The 17,905-nt window shown below is 40.0% G+C and overlaps 1 protein-coding gene across 1 annotated transcript in view; it reads left to right on the top strand.

Moving 5' to 3' along the window:
* zfpm2a (zinc finger protein, FOG family member 2a) overlaps positions 1–17,905 on the top strand; it is a 163,136-nt gene that overhangs the window by 89,648 nt on the left and 55,583 nt on the right. The window contains exon 5 of the mRNA XM_036558337.1: positions 12,397–12,508. Coding sequence (XP_036414230.1) covers positions 12,397–12,508 — 112 coding nt within the window. The remainder of the gene's footprint in view (positions 1–12,396; positions 12,509–17,905) is intronic.

The raw sequence follows: 17,905 nt of genomic DNA, 5'->3' as shown, positions 1-17,905 counted from the left end.
TTATGATACTGAGTAATCCAACATCTGCAGATTCGCAGCGTCTGGCACTCTCTGCTGGAGAAACTTCAGACTGTAAATGATTTACAAAGCCATGCCCGCTTGCTTTCCACATTAAAAGCAAGGCGTTTTCCATCGTTATAGCAGTGTTTTCATAATTCAACTAACCGTCAAGACACTTAATCTGTACGGAAAATACTGCACACTGACCATAGCTGAGGATCAGAGAAACTTTCTCTTAAGGTTAGAGTTAACTTAGCTACTCTGCGCTTACTTTCAATTGTTTTAGCTTGTTTTTTAAATGCAGCAAGTCACTTTGAGACAAGCTAAAGTGCCGTAACATATCACCATTCATTTTCAGTACTCTTCATGTAAAGTGAATTAAGGGAAATCCGTGTGGTAAAGCTAGCATTACATTGCATAGCAGAGAGAAATAAAGCAGGCCCACACATGAGCCCCAATTTCCCATATAACATGTTTTTCAAGCTATTTAATGGTAAATAATTCTCTCTCAGTTCTTTTAGCAAAACAGCTATTATTGCCTTTTACACTTCGCCATCAGTATACTTGTCCAGCTCGACGATATCTGATTACATCGCCCTATCGCCCAGGCCTAGCTGATACCCAGCTATGGTCATTGCATCACAAAGAAATGCAGTTTTCAGTTACCCAAATGTAATCAGTTGGCCAACACATTTGTTGTGCAAAGTTTGTTTCTTTAGTTTTGCACTGGAGCTGCAAAGCTAATGTCGTAATGGAGATGTATACTATGTCTATGGCACCATGCAAACCACATGTATAAATCCTCACACACTTACTTCAGACCATGTCTCGCTGTTAAGTAAACTCATATAGACTTGCTTATGTGGTTTACGGTATTGTATGACATGGTATCATAAAAATGAATAAAAGTACACGTCATATATAAACAGTAATCATAAACACCTCAAAGCTTGTATTTTGTTAAGCTATTCCTTCAAAGATCTAATTAATAAGAAGAGCAGCTCACAGGCTGGTGATCCCATTCATGCTGAGCTCAAGTTAGGCTAAAGCCAGCTGACTGGTAAAGGAACAAGCCAGAGGCTGTTTACATGGAGGCTGGTCCCAGGAAAATGGAAGTGAGGTGGTTCTCAGCTAAGAACAGGACAGTAACGTTTAGAAGAGTCTCCCATCAGGGAATAGTTGGTGAGATGTCTTTGAAACAGTATGATCTCAGGTCAGGCAGAGCTGGACAGGGCCCATGAGATTGAGAGAAATCTCTGAGGAATCCTAGATACATTCACAAGCACGTGGTTCTCCATGATACTCAAAAGAACATGTCTCCTGGTATTATGCCTGAAAAAACCGAAACAGTCTTTAATTAATTCCCAGAGTCTTCATGAAAGATTTAAGCTTAGTAATATAGAAGACACAGAGTCCGATGAGAAAGATAAGAATTCCAGCAACAGCTTCATTAGGTGGCTTCTGAAAACAGCAGAGTTTGATGATCTTCCTGATATTAGCCTAATCCAGTTTAATCACAACAGCATCAGCAAAACTGTGCACAGTATTGTCTCCCTTAGTTTGCATAAGAGGATCTTGCCAAAGGTGTGGCCAAACACCAATAAACTCCACAGCAAACATAGTGGAGTGTGATTGAGAGGGGTATGAGCGGCACCAGCTGCTTTGCCATCTGTCACTGTCAAGGCTCCCTTTACAGGACACTGAAGCAACTTCCTTGGAAAGCAGTCGAGATAATCCGCAATTGTTCTCGTTTGCAAAACGTGATCCCCCCCATTGGAATTCCAAATAACGCTGTGCGAATGAGTTAATTGGTAGCGAAGTGTGTGAAGTATGTGAGATTGCTGGCTGACCCGTTCTGCACACGGACACATATTTTGAAGTAAAGATGACTGTCTGCAACGTTCTAATCTTGGCAATCTGTTTTAAAAACTTGATGCGGTTAATGTGAAAACTTCGTTTTGCGGTCCTTTGGCTTTGCGACTTTGTTTTTGTCAATTTTGGACAACAGTGCTGGACATCAGGGCTGTTAACTCTGTGCTCCACGTCCATATTAGAATTTTAGCTTGTTTTGAATGCATGTCCTACTCAGAACATAACTCACTTCCCTGCCTTAGATCTGACACTTCAATCTCAGTGTCCCACTGTGTCATGCTGGCTGACACATCAAAACTTTCACCTCACCTCGTTCCAAGCGAGAGGGTCGCCCTTGTACCCCACACCCCTTATGTTCTGGCCCCTGACAACCATCCCGAAGCCCAAACCTCGCAACTCATCCTCCCCCAAAACTCCCGGTCATCCATCCGCTCTCTCCTTTCCTCAGATGCCAACGAGTCTCTCATCCCGCCACTCCAGATGAAGAAACAGCACCAAATGAAAGTATGCAGTGCGAAAATCATTGGTAATTTTTTTGTTTTTTCCTCATGACGGTCATCTGGTGCGCTATCGCAGACTGCTTCTCTCGTGAGATAAAAACGTTTGATAGAGACCGGAGAAAGCGAACGTCTGGACAGCGTCTGCCCGTCTGTCCCGGTGGTCTAGCACATTAAGGGCACGTCTGCGAGGCTGTCAAAACAGGAATATTAGACCACGGGGGTCGCCGGTAAACTAATTGAGTAACAAAGAGCATATCCAGCCCTGGAAGTCCTTCCTTCAGCGGCCAGCGTGCTGAGACTTGCCGATAAGGGAGTTCACGTCTAATGCATTCAGAGGGGGCGAGTTCGCCCTCTTTATCTTTCAGCCTTACCTCCAAGTAAATATTGCTGCTCTTTAGAGTGGATTTGTGAAGACCCCATCGCTCAAAAGTGCAGCCTTAAAAATCAAGACCTGCTCAAATGTTGCACCTCCAGTGCAACCCCTGTAAGATTATGCAAATGGATGCCTCTCTCGCAAAGCTGGAAGGGTTCACGTTCAGCTTCGTCTTGAGCATTGTTAAGTAATTTCCTTGCCCCTTCGTTGGACTAGTTTTAATGACCCCTTCTAAGAAGTTAAAGTACAGCAATACTTGTTCAGAAAAAAAATTCCAAGAAAACTGAAACTCTTAAGGCTTTAAAATATTTTGCAATGTTTTTTTTTCAACCACAGCTGCACACATTGGATGCAAGATGATTTCTGAATTTCAGATTTCAGATTTTCTAAATCTTTTGTTCAAAGGATTTTTGCACCAAAAAAAAAGACAAAGCCGAAATAAAACAGGAGCATTTCTTTAAGCTATAAAGATATCCTTTACTCCAAGGTGCAAATATTGGGTTGCCTACATCCCATTTTGGAAAAGTGAAAGGAGCACAGCATTCCATTAGCTAATTTGCAATGAGTGCTTTTGCACATATTTTTTCAAAACTAGTAGATTCATAGCGTTTTCTTGGTGCATCCAAATAAATCATGTATTTCTAAGGGTGGGAGGAATTTGTTTAATGTTTCTACAGTATGTTGTAAGAGTGTATTTGCCTCTTGCGGTCGGTTTATGTTGGCACAGGCGTAATACTGAAATCTGCTGGCTGGTCAGATGCCACCTGCCTTTCCGCTCCCTCCAGGCATGGATATACTCGTCCAGGTTAACAGGACTTTGAGGGAGTGCCCTATTATAGGTCTCCCATTGGTGCCTCTTGCTGCAGGAGGTGGCTGCGAGGCGCATGCAAAGATCAAACGAACCGGCGATTGGATTCAAAGGGAGAAATTCAAATTTAAATGGCAAGGACTGTAGAACAGGCATGTCACTTCGCCAGCTGAATCAGAACACAAGGAAAGAGCATGTTCTGTCCCTTCTAGTCATTATTAGAATGCAAAACAAGCATTATGAATTCTGTGCACTCGTGCCTTTTTGAATAACTGAAGTTGTGCACCTACAAAGCATATTCAACTTCGTTGTGCTTGCTGGTCTAGATTTCTAGAGCTCTTTTACTTTTTTTAACAATCATTTCTGTTTGTGCAATACTGTAAGAAGGCCTAAGTCTAGATTTTCTAGCTAACTACCTAAGTGCAAACTTTTTTTTTTTAACTTCTTGTAGGTTGTCTTTGTGAAAATAATTAGATATGAAATAAATATTTAAAACCTAGTATTTGTACTGTAAGTGTAGTATTCTGTGTGTGGGAGCAAGTGAGAGAGAGTAAAAGAAAGAGAGAGAGTTGTTGTCCTGAAGGCAGGCTAAGCATGCGCTAAACTGGATGGTTTTAGAGCTGGAACATACTTCCATGCCCGAAGCTTTGGGAGAATGTAAGATGCTTGGAATTGGCTAGTGACCTCCTCATCACACACACATACACTCCTCCCTTCTTTTCTACCACCCTCTTCTTTTTTCACTCAATACCACTTTACTGATTGCAGATACAATACTGTGCAAAAGTCAGAGACCACCCTTCATTTATTTAGTTTCTAGTCAAAACAGCCATTGAGTTATTAATTGTAGCATCAGGGAAAAAAAGCAGAGAACACATTTAACAGACAGTTACACAGAAGTCTCAGTATTCACTGCCCTTTCTTTGCCTTTAACTTGCTAGGGATATTTTTCCACACCTCCAAAGTTCAATCTTAGAAGTTGGTTTCATTTTCTGTGTCTCATGATTCAAATAATACCAAGCATATTCAATCATTTTGAGATCTGGGCTTTGTTGCGTAAGTTTTTTTCCTAAATATCTTCTTCTTGACAGCTGCATATCCGTGCAGACCTGTACCGTTGAGTTGTTGTCTCACAGCGGAAGGATAGAACGAAACACCTGTGGATTTTTTTAGATCTCAAACAAGAGCAGAGCTTGATTTTTTCTTCTCTTTCAAAGATAAGATCTGATGGTGACAGTTTTGATGGTCTACCAGGTCTTGCACGTTTGTTAGAAGTCCCAGTTTCTCTCAATTTTTTAATCATTTATTCTTATATATGTTATGTATTTCTTATATATCTTATATCCAAATATCTCATAAACATGAATAACTTGATACAAGATATGATTGACAGGCAATGAAAAAATGATGGTTGATCTTTGACTTCTGCACAGTACTGTAACCCAGTAATGGGAACGTAGAGCTGGTCAAGGTCAGATAAAAGATTTCTTTTATCTTCTTCTAAAGAAACACACACAATGATGCATTCCTCCTATAGGCATATTATTGACATTTTGAATAATCTTTGCATTAATGCTTTTTTTTCTATACATTGTCAACATCTGACATTGACAATATTTTGTTTGGCAGAATTTAAATCATTTTTACGGACTGAATCAGTATACAATCGAATGGTGTTTTGCAAAAGGTGATTTTGAATCAATATACAGCACACCGTCCCTATAGCAACTGCGAATGCCAGAAAATAATGGCTTGTGTGAGCCTTAATGGGTGTTCCTTAAAAGATTGGCGGCGGTGCGGCGATTCTCAATTTTATCGATTTCAAAAGAAAAAGTCAATTTAACAAAGTTGAAAAGAGAAAGCCGGGGAGAGGAAGGGAGGGTGACGGGGAGGTGGAGGGGGGGTTGAGGCAGAGAAAGCATTCTTTTTCACTCAAGCAGTAAACTAAGTACGGCGCGGCGCGGCAGAGATTTCTCCCCCCATTATCTCCCACCTCACATTTGCTCTTAGGCAAGCAGTTTAAAAGCCAAGCGATTGAGCCAGTGATCCAATTTGAAATGCAGAAATGATTAGAGCAGCTTGCCTCATTTCATATCGAAAATTCTCTGATTTATGACAGGGCAGCCGCCAAGATCTATCTCCAAAGGGAATTAGCGTGCAATTTCTTCTTCTTCTTCTTCTTCTTCTTCTTTTTTTTTTTTTTTTGCATATTTTTGTTATTTAGCCTCCCAGTAGCAGATGCTAGCACAGAGGGGAAAAATAAATAAATAAATATTTAAAAGAAAAATAAGGCACTAAGGAGGTATCTTTTCATTTTAGACGATGAAACCACTGCCATTTTAAATGAGGAAAGAAGCTAAAAGGGATGACGGACTCAAGATGTGGCAATATTTCCTGGGCAGATAGTGATTTTGAAATACGAACCTTTTTATTTAGCATATGAAACAGTAAATAAGGGGGAGGGGGAAAAAAATCAGTGCTACTTTAGATATTTTTTAACATTCCAGTCCATGATTGCTTCTGCATGTATATAACGGGACTGGGACGTTTCTTCTTCTAGGAAGGGGGGATAAAAAAAACCTTTCCTGTAAGTCATCCATCCCGCAGGCCAAGGGAAATATTAATATGCGGCGATAACGACAGCCGGAGGTAAATCTTCCTTAATGAAATTTCCAGTTGACCACATGCAATTTGTTTCATCATAGCGAACAACTAATTGCAGAGGGCGTTATCGAGGTGTGTGAGGGCGCTTTAGGTTGTAAACAGAGTCTTAGGACAGGTCCAGTCCTGTCCTACACACACATCCCCACCGCGGCCATGTCCACCTCCCCTCCAAACATGTCAGCTTGACATTGACCATTTACTCGCGATGGAGCTGAAGTGGATGTTTCTGCCTGGAATAGAACCCATTTCAGTTTGCATGCATGTACCGAAACACTTTTTTTTTCTCTTTACTGGTCGCTTCTCAGCTGATTTTCTGAATGAAGGCTTAAGCTTTATTGTGTAGGAGGGTTTGGTAAAGCACATTATTAAAATAGAAATTTTTATTACTGTTTTCTCAAATTGCTGATATCCAATTAAGATTCTGCACAGGCTTTGAATATTAATCTCAATTAATCTGAAAAAGACATCTCTTTTTCAATCTAAAAATGACTACATCTTTCTAAGTCGGCACCTTATTTTCAGTTATTTTGTCTGAGGCTAATTTGTGAACACCAGAACAGTGAGTGGGTAGCCTATCCTCTGCAATGTAATTTGCAGATGCCACAAATATTATTTAAATCTGAGAAATATTATAAGATAATACAGTAGTCATTAGGATGGCTAATGTTCACCTTCATTGGTCCTGTTTCAACAGTAAAAATAAGCAAGGCTAAAACAAAAGAAAAATGAACTTGAACTGTTGAATGTAGTTTAATTCTAAAATATTTATTGATCTTTTTAATTATGTTTAACCATTTTAAAATAGGCTGTGTACCCTTTGTCCCTTCTTTATTATATACAGTTACAGTGAGACACTGTTACATTCATCACTGTAATAATCTATGATTTTGAATTTTAGCCAATTGCATTTTCTTGATTTGTATTTAAAATAAGAGAAAAATAAATAAATGAACATTAAAATAATGTACAATAATGCACAAAATGCAAATGGTCTGTCCCAGCACTGAAATACCACTCCCCCTCCAAACCCACCAAATTGGTCTAACCCACATTTCTGAAATGTTTATTTGGGCTGGTTACTATGGATACCTGGTATTCCTGAAAAACAGCCCGGATGTGGCTGAATTTGCTGCATTTATAGGCTTTTTAATGTCGGGGAACACCACAACCCACACTCACCCACAGAAAGAAAGATACGGCACAATTTATGCTTCATTCTCTATTGATTCTAAATTACTCCTTCTGGTCTCAAGGAACACAACTCAAAAGGTTAACAGACTTCTTAACAGCGAGAGATAAAAGCAACTGGAGGAGAGTCAGAAAGGGAGAAAAAGGGGTAAAAAAAAAAAGCAGAAATAAACTTTCCCACCCTCTCGGGGGATTGATTTCTGGCAGGCCAGAGAGCAAAAAGCCGAGCTAAAAAGGCTCCGGGTGTCACGGGCAGCGGTCAGCGGTGCTATCATTAGCTGGCTGTTTACAGAGCGAGCTGGAAGTGATGGAGGCTGAAAGTGTCACCAGCCACTCTTTTCCCCTCACCTCCTTCAACTGATCAGAGGATCATGGTATCAAGGCCGGATTAGCAGTGATTTGGGATTTGTGCGATTGGTTAATTTATTGCAGCGAAGCTAGACCCTTTCATCTATGGCAACATTTAATCAGAGTCAGGCACACAAGCTATTACAGGTTAGCTCCTTTTTTTTCCCTCCCCCAATGCCACCGCCATCAGCTCCCATCACAATTCCCCCTGAAATTTCCAAATTATCTGGAACTGGCTTTAGCTTTCCCAGTAATAAAAAAAAATTAGAGCAGATTCCTGATAGAAGGTTTTTTCTGCTTGCACCAGGCCAATTATAAATAGCTCAGAAAAGAGAGGGGCAAAAAAGAGGAGAGAGATGAGGGGTAAGGAGGGAAGGAAGGAAAGGGGGAAGAAAAAAAAATCAGCTCTAACAGATGCGAGAAAGGAACTTATCGGCAGCCCCCCTGCTTCCCCCGTTCTGATCCAAATCCGAGCGGCTGAAAATTTATATTAGATTTTATCGCACGAGCCTAAGTCAGGAAAAATCAATGAAGGTTATCTTTTATGTTGCAGCGACTTGTGGAAATATTGATTTTCATTTTATAGCGAATTTTGAGCATCAGTTTGTAATCACTGGGCCGCTGACTACACTGTTTTCTTCACTGTATCTCTTACACGGCAAGCAGGGGACCGAGTCGGGATGAAAAACGAGAGGCTTGGGAGAACGCTGAGAGAAGGAGGGAGAGAGAGAGAGAGAGAGAGAGAGAGAGAGGGCCTGCAGGCCAGCCACGAGCACACAGGGCAACTAGCTATTAAACCTACTCCTGCTACTCACCCTCAGTTTCAAACGTGATAGCAACTATTTGGTGCATTCAAAGGTGAAAGTGTTTATAACCATTTCATCACTTAGATATGTCATGTTCCATCAATTAGCTAAGTATATGTACATTTTTACTGAATAGTTACAGTGGCTGTAAATTGGAACTGGAATAGTATTCTTCCTTTTCACACCCAAAACTTTATATTTCACTAATTTTGAACAGATATTGTAGCTTTGTCAAATATATACACTTCTTATAGCACAGTCTTCCTGCTTTCTGTAGCACTTCCATCATCATTTAATTACTTTAAAGCTCATTATTTGTATAATTATGTACATTTTTATAGAATAGTTACATGTCATGTAAATTGGTGTCTGGAATAGTATTCTTTCTTTTCACCAACTGACCTTTATTTTTCAGCAATATAAAACAGGTTTTTACATTTCAAAATTATAGTTTAATTTGTCAACTTGTGGAAAGAAATGTCAGGCATTTTACCTTTTTACTATTTCCCCTAACGTACCTGTACAGTATATAATATCATGCAGCAGTATTTGCAGCCATTATGTGTTTATATAATAAATGATTATGTTTTGTGTTTGTTTCTATTCTATTATCACAAGAGCCTCTATGAAAATATAATTATACCTTATTATATCCATGGCATCAGACTTATTATACCCCACTAGATTAGATGTTAAATGTTAAGTGTGCATTGATATTAATGATGAAGAGTTCCATTAACTCTATGAATTGTAGAAATTATTTGTTGGTTAAGAACTGGTCATCAACTCAGCAACCACATCTGCACTGAAATGTCCCTTGACAGTCATTGAATTGAATATGAAAAAGAGAGAGAGAGAGAGAGAGAGAGAGAGAGAGAGAAGGAGAACCTCCAGCTTTGGGACAAGAGAATGGCTCCAGACAGAGAGCATCAGAGAAAGGGTTAATCCGATTTTCATTTCAGATAGTCGTCGTGGCAACAATCAGGCCGTCTCCTATGCTCCTTTGACAGGACTGTGAGATTTGAAGGTTCGCCTGGATATAAGACTTTGTTGTATGACTAGTTTGAGATGGGTAACAGAAGCCGATCTTAAATGACCAGCACATTCTGTGTCACTGCCAGCATGGGGGCAGGTGGGGGTGGGGTTACAATCAACAGAATTTTTGGGCTGAGTTTGGCTCGTGTACGAGTTTTTGAACAGTGACAGTGTTAACCCTTTACATCATTTTTGGTGCTATAAAGAACCATTTTCACCAAGGTCCTTTAAAAAACTATACAAAAGGCTCTTCGTCATGGAGAAACATGTAAATGGTTCAGAGTTGTTATAGTCTTATATATAACAATTGCTTTACCAGTGAAACCTTGAGGAACCCCCTTTTTCTGAGTGTACTATAAGTTATTCTAGAACTACTGTGGAACTAATATGTTATATACTTATAAAGTTATGTAGTTCGGAGTGTGGATTTGAAGTGTGGGCCCAAATACTGGTCCCATCAGGTTTAAGGGGTTAATGTTTGTATTTATGACATGGATTTGGACTGATTTGGGTTCAGTTTGGCTTGGCTCAGCTTCGAGACGTCTGCTTGGACTGTACAATACCGACGCGCTTCACAGCATTGTACGAGGCGTCGCTGAGGGGGTGTACGAGGCCCGCAAACAAATCACAGCAGCATATGGAATGCTCAGGAGAGTTGAAGCGAGCGAGAGTAATGGTGTCTTACGAGAGAAAGTCTCCTATGGTGAGAGAGAGAGAGAGTGAGCGAGCACAGAGATGGTTCTCCAACCCATTTTCTCTTAGCTAAACTATTTCTGCGGCACTCTAATGAAGGAGAGCCTAGGGGTTGACAAGTAATGGCCTAGAAAGACTGACATTTTCCCTGCCAGTAATAGGCTACTGTAACAGCAGTCCAACTTACTCCCCCGCCACCCTCCTAAAACAGAGTGAAGATATACTTCAGGCTCTCATTGCCCTTTGTAAGGGGGGAAAATGCCATTTAAAAAATACAAATTGAATAAAAATCAGGTGGAGAATAAATACAACAGCTCAGCAGCCACAGTGGCCCCTCTCCCCATATTGGGGCATGCGGAGAGGCCTGCCCCCCTATCTCCCTGCTTTTGATTTATAGAAATAACTTAAAGCACCGGTTTTGACCCAGCGCCTGAGAAGAAAAATGACGTTACCCATTCGGAATAATTTGCCGGCGCATTACCAAACGTAACCTCCATCGGCCTTTGAAATGGATACTGATTCTTTAAATTCTTCCCCAGCCCGTTTTTCACAGGAAATAGTGAGATGGGAGGGCGATAAGCGCGGGACAATGCGCCCAAAGTTCACCCGCAAAACCCACGCCTCCTCTGCTGCCCTCCACCCCCTCACCAAAAGCCATCTGCATTCCTTTTGTAATTTTCCCAGGCACCTGAGATCAGGCAGCTAATCGAGGAGATCTGATACAGGATCACTGGGGAAGAGAATTCCCATAATTCCTTGCTCTGGATTCTTGTGAAAGCCTGTTCAAGAAGACACCCCACAAAGCCCGAAAACTTCTCCAACCTTCAGCCCTGATACCCCATAACAGCCCCCAGATCCTCCCAAGTTCCATCATGTTGTTTCACCTGCTGCCCTCAAACACTCACTGTAAAGCTTTGGATACATCACACACCTTTAAATGAATGGTTCAGCAAAAAAATCGGATTTACACAGTTTTCCACTTACTCCAGATGAAGTCATTTAGGAGATATGTTTGGTGTCCAAATTTTGCTTGTCTACAGCAGCTGACTCCAGCATTTGGCCACAGGGTCAAGTTCTGTTCATTTTCATAGTTCATACTAAACTACATTCAGTCTGCGCAGCCTTCATGACGACCTGGATTTGGTCTGGGTGGGTTGGTGGAAGTTTTGGGCATATATTATTTACGGAAATGATTTCCGCGTCTATTGATTGCAAAGGTTTATTAGCAACGTTAGCCTTGTTGCTCTAGTACTAAACTAAAGAAGCAAAATTTAGGATGCCAAACATGTCATAGCTGATCAACTATATTTGGGGTAAGTGGAAAATTGTGCAAATTTCATCAAACTATTTCTTTAAAATACCTACAGATTATGAAAACACTGGGCATCTCACACTTTCCAACAGATTTTTCCAGACATAAATAACTTCAGTTTCAATAAATAAGTTCAGTTTATATGTTTTCACAGAAACTTCAAAACTTACTGCTCAATCTTTCTGCTGTTGTTGTTAATGCCACTGATTGTGCTAAAGCAAAAAAAAACAAATAAAATGGAAAATGCATTTGGGTGACATCCTGGGTGGGGAGAAACTAAAACTAGATTAAGATAAAACTTTAGAGCCTTTACCCTTCAAACACTTCACAATGTCCTGCACCAGTTGCAAAGCCCAACTGTTCTAAAATCTGCAGACTATAGCCAACCAGCAGAGACCATGATTGCCCTCTTCAAAAAATTGTTATATTTATCCTAATTCAGTTATGCCACATTTCTATTTAATCAAATGGTTAAGAGTCAACATAAATACAGAATTTGATTCTTAACCATAAATAAACAATTGCAGTTAATGGTTTCAGTCTATTCTGAAAATCAGAGCTGTAATTTGGGCAGAACTCTGATTAATGTAATGTAATCCCAGCTCTAACAAATTGTTCCAGTCATGTGAGAGATGCTCCTTTTCCAGCTGTTCAAGTGTTACAAAAAGAGTTCATGTTTATAGCTTTTCGCCAAGTTGAGCGTATCTCACACTTATTAATGTGCTCCTTAATCATCCCCAAAATAAGTTAATGCTTTGCGTTTTGTGTGTGTGTGTGTGTTATCTCTCCTCCTGCAGAAGACCAAGGCCCCTGTCCCAGTGGTTTTGAGCTCGGGCCCCAGGTGGCTGTTGGATGTGACTTGGCAGGGAGCAGAAGACAACAAAAACAACTGTGTGGTGTACAGCAAAGGTAAGCGCCTGCGTTTATCTCCTCTGCTCCACAACCCCGCCCCACGCACACACGCCCAGCGACACCCCACGACACCCTGCATGCCCTCTCTCAATCCAACTCACTTCCGTTCTCTATCCCTTCTCTTCATCCCTATTTAAAACACACCATACATTCGGTAAATGAGACAAAAGAAAGCAGCGATTTCAGAGTTGTACTGTACAGCAGTCTAATGGCATGTCTGCTTTGCACTGTTACATCATTCACCTGTGTTTGTTGTCAACATGATGTAAAAATGTAGTGACATTTCTGTATATTAACAGCCTGAAGGAGGTTGCAGATGATAGGCAGACCTTTTGACAGACACACATCAACATTAATACATCATCATGTTTCAAAACATCGAGTAATTTTAAATAGTTGTGAGTGAGGATTGTTATTGTATGATGAGTCTGATTAGCTGAGAGGCGTTCACTGACCCCATCTTTCAAATCTCATCAAATATCACTGCATCCTATTTATCTGTAGCCTAGCAACGGCCACCAACTATTGCAAAAAATATATACTATTTAATGGAACTGCTTTTCTTTGTAGAATGTAAAGAAATTTGTTAACCCTTTTAAGATGTGTGGCTATTTGTGACCTTCAGGCTACTCTTCTCAGTTAATAATGCAGTTTCTCGCAACTATTGTTGCATTTATTTGATATGTTAAGAACGTGATTTAAATTGATGAAAATTCTTATATTTGTTTTTAGTGTTACACATTGCCTTTTTGTTTAAGAAAACATTTGAACAGAGATATGTCAGTCACGCATCAGTCACGTTTTACAGTTAATCTGATTAAATCAAGAATAACTGAAGACCCATTGCACACCCTCTCAGAAGAAATCACAGTGGATCTTACAATAAAGGAAGACGCGCATCTTTTCCGCATTGATAGAAAACACGGCAACACACAGAAAGCTCCAATTCCACATGCTGACACGTTTTACTGTGGTCAATGTGAATATGCACACGCACTCACTTTTTGACAGCAGATTTAAATGAGTTAAAGGGGATACTGCCAAAGTCTCTGAATGTACTACTGGCAAGGCATCGGTTTTATACGTTTTGAGTCATCATTCCCTTGAAAGCTAACAATAAATGCCAATAAAGAAACCGTGGGCTAATCACAGTACTTTGCATTGGCATAGATGTGCTGCAAAATAATCGTTATGGGAAAAAAAAAATATATACATGCTACAATCATGGATCTGAAGTAAAAAGAACATTTAATTATTGATTTCAGCAAATATGTTCTGAACACAGTATTTTTATGGGTGTCTCTAATTTTACAGCCAGTCTTGTTGCTTTACATATTATCCAGCGCAAATGTCTTTATAGCAGCGAGGCAGTATGACCCAACCATGCTGTCAAAACTTAACAAAGCATCAGGGATGATATCCATGACCCCCCTGCCAACTCACATTTATCTCATGTTGCACGTAGGCGGCTCATGTATGCTCCCCGCTTGCAGATCGTGGCACATTGACATTATGATTTCAAGGCCGCGCTTTTTAAGAATCCAGCTGGTAATTTGGTGTTGATGGGTGTACTCCATTATGAGACGTATGAACAAATAAGTAAATAAATGGGGATGTGCGAAGGGAGGGGAGGGGTTGAGGATTCCAAAGGACACGAGGATAACTCTCATTTATCAGTTTCTGAAACGATTACCCCGGAATGGAGTTTTCTCTTCCCCTCAAAGTGAACAAGAAGCAGAAGTGGGATTTGCAACCTCAGATTTTCAGCCTTTGCCAATTCTCATCTGCTAATCACTAGACTGCACTGGGGGAGTTATCCTCTTAACCGGCTACTTAACTTTGTGCTCTTTATCAGCCAAATCATTAAAGTTTTGATAAGCTGTTAAAGAAGATTACGCGGCGCTTTAAAATCGCCTAATCTTTTTGCCAGGAGACTGAATATATGAAACAAAAAAAGGACTAATAACGGGATTTCGGGGGCTGTTTTGTTAAGGCGCTATAATTTCTCCTCGGCCTTCGCGTTCGTTCGGCTGGAAAGATGTGTTCAGGCTAGGGTCACTGTCTGTGCCTGTCGGCTGAATGTATAGCTGCAAAGCTATTGCAAGGACAGTAGGCTGTACAGTCATTGTGCACTCTTTCTGTCTACATAAGCAGTCAGACAGGCCTGAAGCAAACGTTTGGTGCACACAGATGTAGGTGATCAGACCAGACATGTTCTCCTGTTGAGTTTTGCAGGCTGATATAGCTAACAAAGTCTATACTGTCCTATTAGCATCATGAAAACTGCGAGCATACTTGCCTTATCCTTACATCTGGGCTTTGTACATATTATATATTTTGTCTATTTATATAGATAACAGTATGTCATACAATGTATGTTTTATATTACTTAACATCTCGATGTGGTACAAGGCAAGTCTGATAATGATGCACACAATGCTAACTGGTTTGATGTATAAGTTTCCATTGCTTGTTAGCTATATTAGCCTTGTGAGACCATTGCAGAGCTAAAGAAGCAAACTTTAGACAGAAAACATGTCTTTTTTGTGTATAACCGTGTGTCAAACCACTGTTGGTAACACATATCTACAGCCATGTATGGTAAAGTATAGGATCATATGACAAGTACTTAGATGTAGCGATAATAAATGTATCCCAGCATCCTGTGTGGCATAATTCATTATACAGAGTCCTGCTGGGTGAGTGTGATTCCCCTTTGGGTTGCCCCAAGCAAGCAGGACAGGCTGTTGCCTATATATAGAACACTGGCTAATAACTACAGCAACCAGGCACACTAAGCTAGCAGGCTGTGCTCCCTTATTGGGTCATATTACATTTGCAGGTAGTTTGTTACTTTAAATTGGAACTTATGTCAAGAGCTTATGTTGCTGGCAGATGATAGATTGTCTTTTTTGCAGAGGCTCATAAATTTAAAGCATTGCTTAAGTGGATGAACTGGTACTGTTTGTTTTAGTACATGCGAGTGCTTCTTGTCTTTGCTTGTTATGATCTCTCTGGAGATCACAGTGTTAGTGTTTTTTGTGTGTTTGTGTGTGTGTGTGTGTGTGTGTGTGTGTGTGTGTGTGTGAGTGTGTGTGTGTGTGTGTGTGTGTGTGTGTGTGTGTGTTTGCACAGAAATAAATGAGAGTGAGTGTGTGCATACATAGGTTTGTCTGTATGTTTGCATTCCCACTTTAGGTTGAGATCCTCTTTCCCAAATATGCTTTGGGTTCAAGTGGGGTTTAAATTTCACTTTCTAAAAGTCCATCACAGATTTTTACCTACATTTCCCCCTGCTGTATTTTACTCCATATCTTATTCTCTTCCCCAGCCCCCACTTTCATTTCATTAAAAATAATAGTAGTTTTAATAGTAAATTAATTCAGGAAAGCATATATGAGTGCAGCCATTTATGTTCTATTTCTTGGCAGGTTTTTCTTTATTTTTTATGTTGTGATGCACCAAAATGAAAATTCTTGTCCAAACCCGAAATGCAGGACTAAAGCTGAAAATCGAAAGAAATGTTTTTTATATGTAATTTTTATGCTGATGATGCTTCAAATGAGATAATAGCCATGTTGAGAAGGAGAACTGAGAGAACTAGAGGATTAATTTAATTTTAAACAGCTTCCTCAATAATATTAAATATTAAAAGTTTTAAAATTATGAAAATATAATACTTCATGGTTTCCTAAGGACATCTAAAACTGAATTCCAGAGCTTCTCTACTATAACAACAGAAAAAAACACTTTTTTTTTATTATATGTAAAACATATAAACGTGGCTTTGGAATTCACACCTAGCAGTCTGAAGTTTATCCAGTAGGGGGCGTTATAGGCACACAAGTCACTAAAGTGTTCGTCATTTAGAGAAGAAAAAGCTATAAACCTCAGCAGGATCCAACATGTTTGCAGTAACAGCTTTCAAAACCAGAAGAAAAAAAGTTTATTACCAAAAGAGTTGGTCAGTATTCTTTATGTGAAAAAACGGTGGACCATGTTTGTGTTTCACTGTTGTTCTGCTGCCACTTAAACTGTTTGAAGTGTTAGATTTCAACACCCCATTGTAAACTTAACCTTTTTGCTTTTTGGTGAACCTTTCGGCAGCTGAAATGTTGGTGCATCCATAGTTTTATGTTCAGTAAATAACATGATTACATTTTGTGTAAAGAAACAAGTTTTAGGTTTAAACGGGTATAGAACATTTTGCTCTGTCAGCATCGCACAGCAGGAAATCAGCCCATTATGGAAAGCCATGAAAAGTTCTGAAAGTCTCAGAAGTGTCTAGGAGTGTTTATATTGTCACTTGCAGCCAGACTGATATCAGTTAGCCAATAAAATTGGTCCTGAGGTGGATTTAGCAGCAAAAAGCCCATAAAGCCTTGTATATGAGTGGATTGTTTTACACAGTAACTCCAAAGATCATTTTTCTCTTTCATTTTTGACCATATTAAATTATATCAGTGTGTGTGTGTGTTTTTGAATCAATGTGAGTGTGAGTGTGAGTGTGTGTGTGTGTGTGTGTGTGTGTGTGTATGCTGTAGCCCCACATGATGTTTGTTTTACATTAGCCTCACAGTGAGGCTTCATCCAGCCAGCACTAAACCTCTTCACTTCATCGCCATAACTCATTATCCCCCAATCCACCTGCAAGTGCCACAATACCGTCCTGCACACTCCAGCAGCTTCTTTCAGCTTCTCCCCCACCCCCTCCTACACACACACACACACACACATACACATACACATACACACACTCATTACACCCAAGTGCTTCTCTCAAAATAATGCTGCACACAAATATGCTAACGTAGCTAACGAGCAATGAAAGCCAGATATTTGCGTGATGCTAGCTGATCTCTGCTAGCTTTCTGTCACTGCTGGTTGCTTTAACACTTCTAAGTTAGTTTAGTTTGCTCTGACATCAAGAAAAAGGACAAAACTGGTTTCTTTTCTGTGGACTTTTTTGTATGTACAGAGGGCTACATTGATATAAATTAGCAAACTGGTTTTATTAATGCAGTTCAAATAAAATGTCAGTTCATCTAAATAATCAACTGGATTATACACATGTAATATTCTACATCCGTGTAAAATTGGTATTACCACATTAAGTGCTCTAAAAAGTCATCCAGCCAGCTCCATTCATTGAACAAATCTCCACAATTAGTCCTTTTAACTGTCGTCACCTGATATCACAGCTCTCGTGAGCTCAGACATATACGGCAAATGTCCTACAAGGGTATTATTATTATGCATAGGTCACCTAAAATTTTGAGCGTAAGCCTCTTAGGCCGAGGCCGGTCAGATACAGCGAGTCAGAGGAGTCTGGGGGGAAAGTTTGCCTTTGTGCGAGTGCAAATTGACCAGTGTAACGAGGGTGTTTTACATAAG

The sequence above is a fragment of the Colossoma macropomum genome, unplaced genomic scaffold (genome assembly GCF_904425465.1).
Source record: "Colossoma macropomum unplaced genomic scaffold, Colossoma_macropomum, whole genome shotgun sequence".
NCBI classification, from domain to species: Eukaryota; Metazoa; Chordata; class Actinopteri; order Characiformes; family Serrasalmidae; genus Colossoma; species Colossoma macropomum.
Note: the sequence above shows the minus strand (reverse complement) of the source record. Positions and strands in the feature narration are given on the sequence as shown.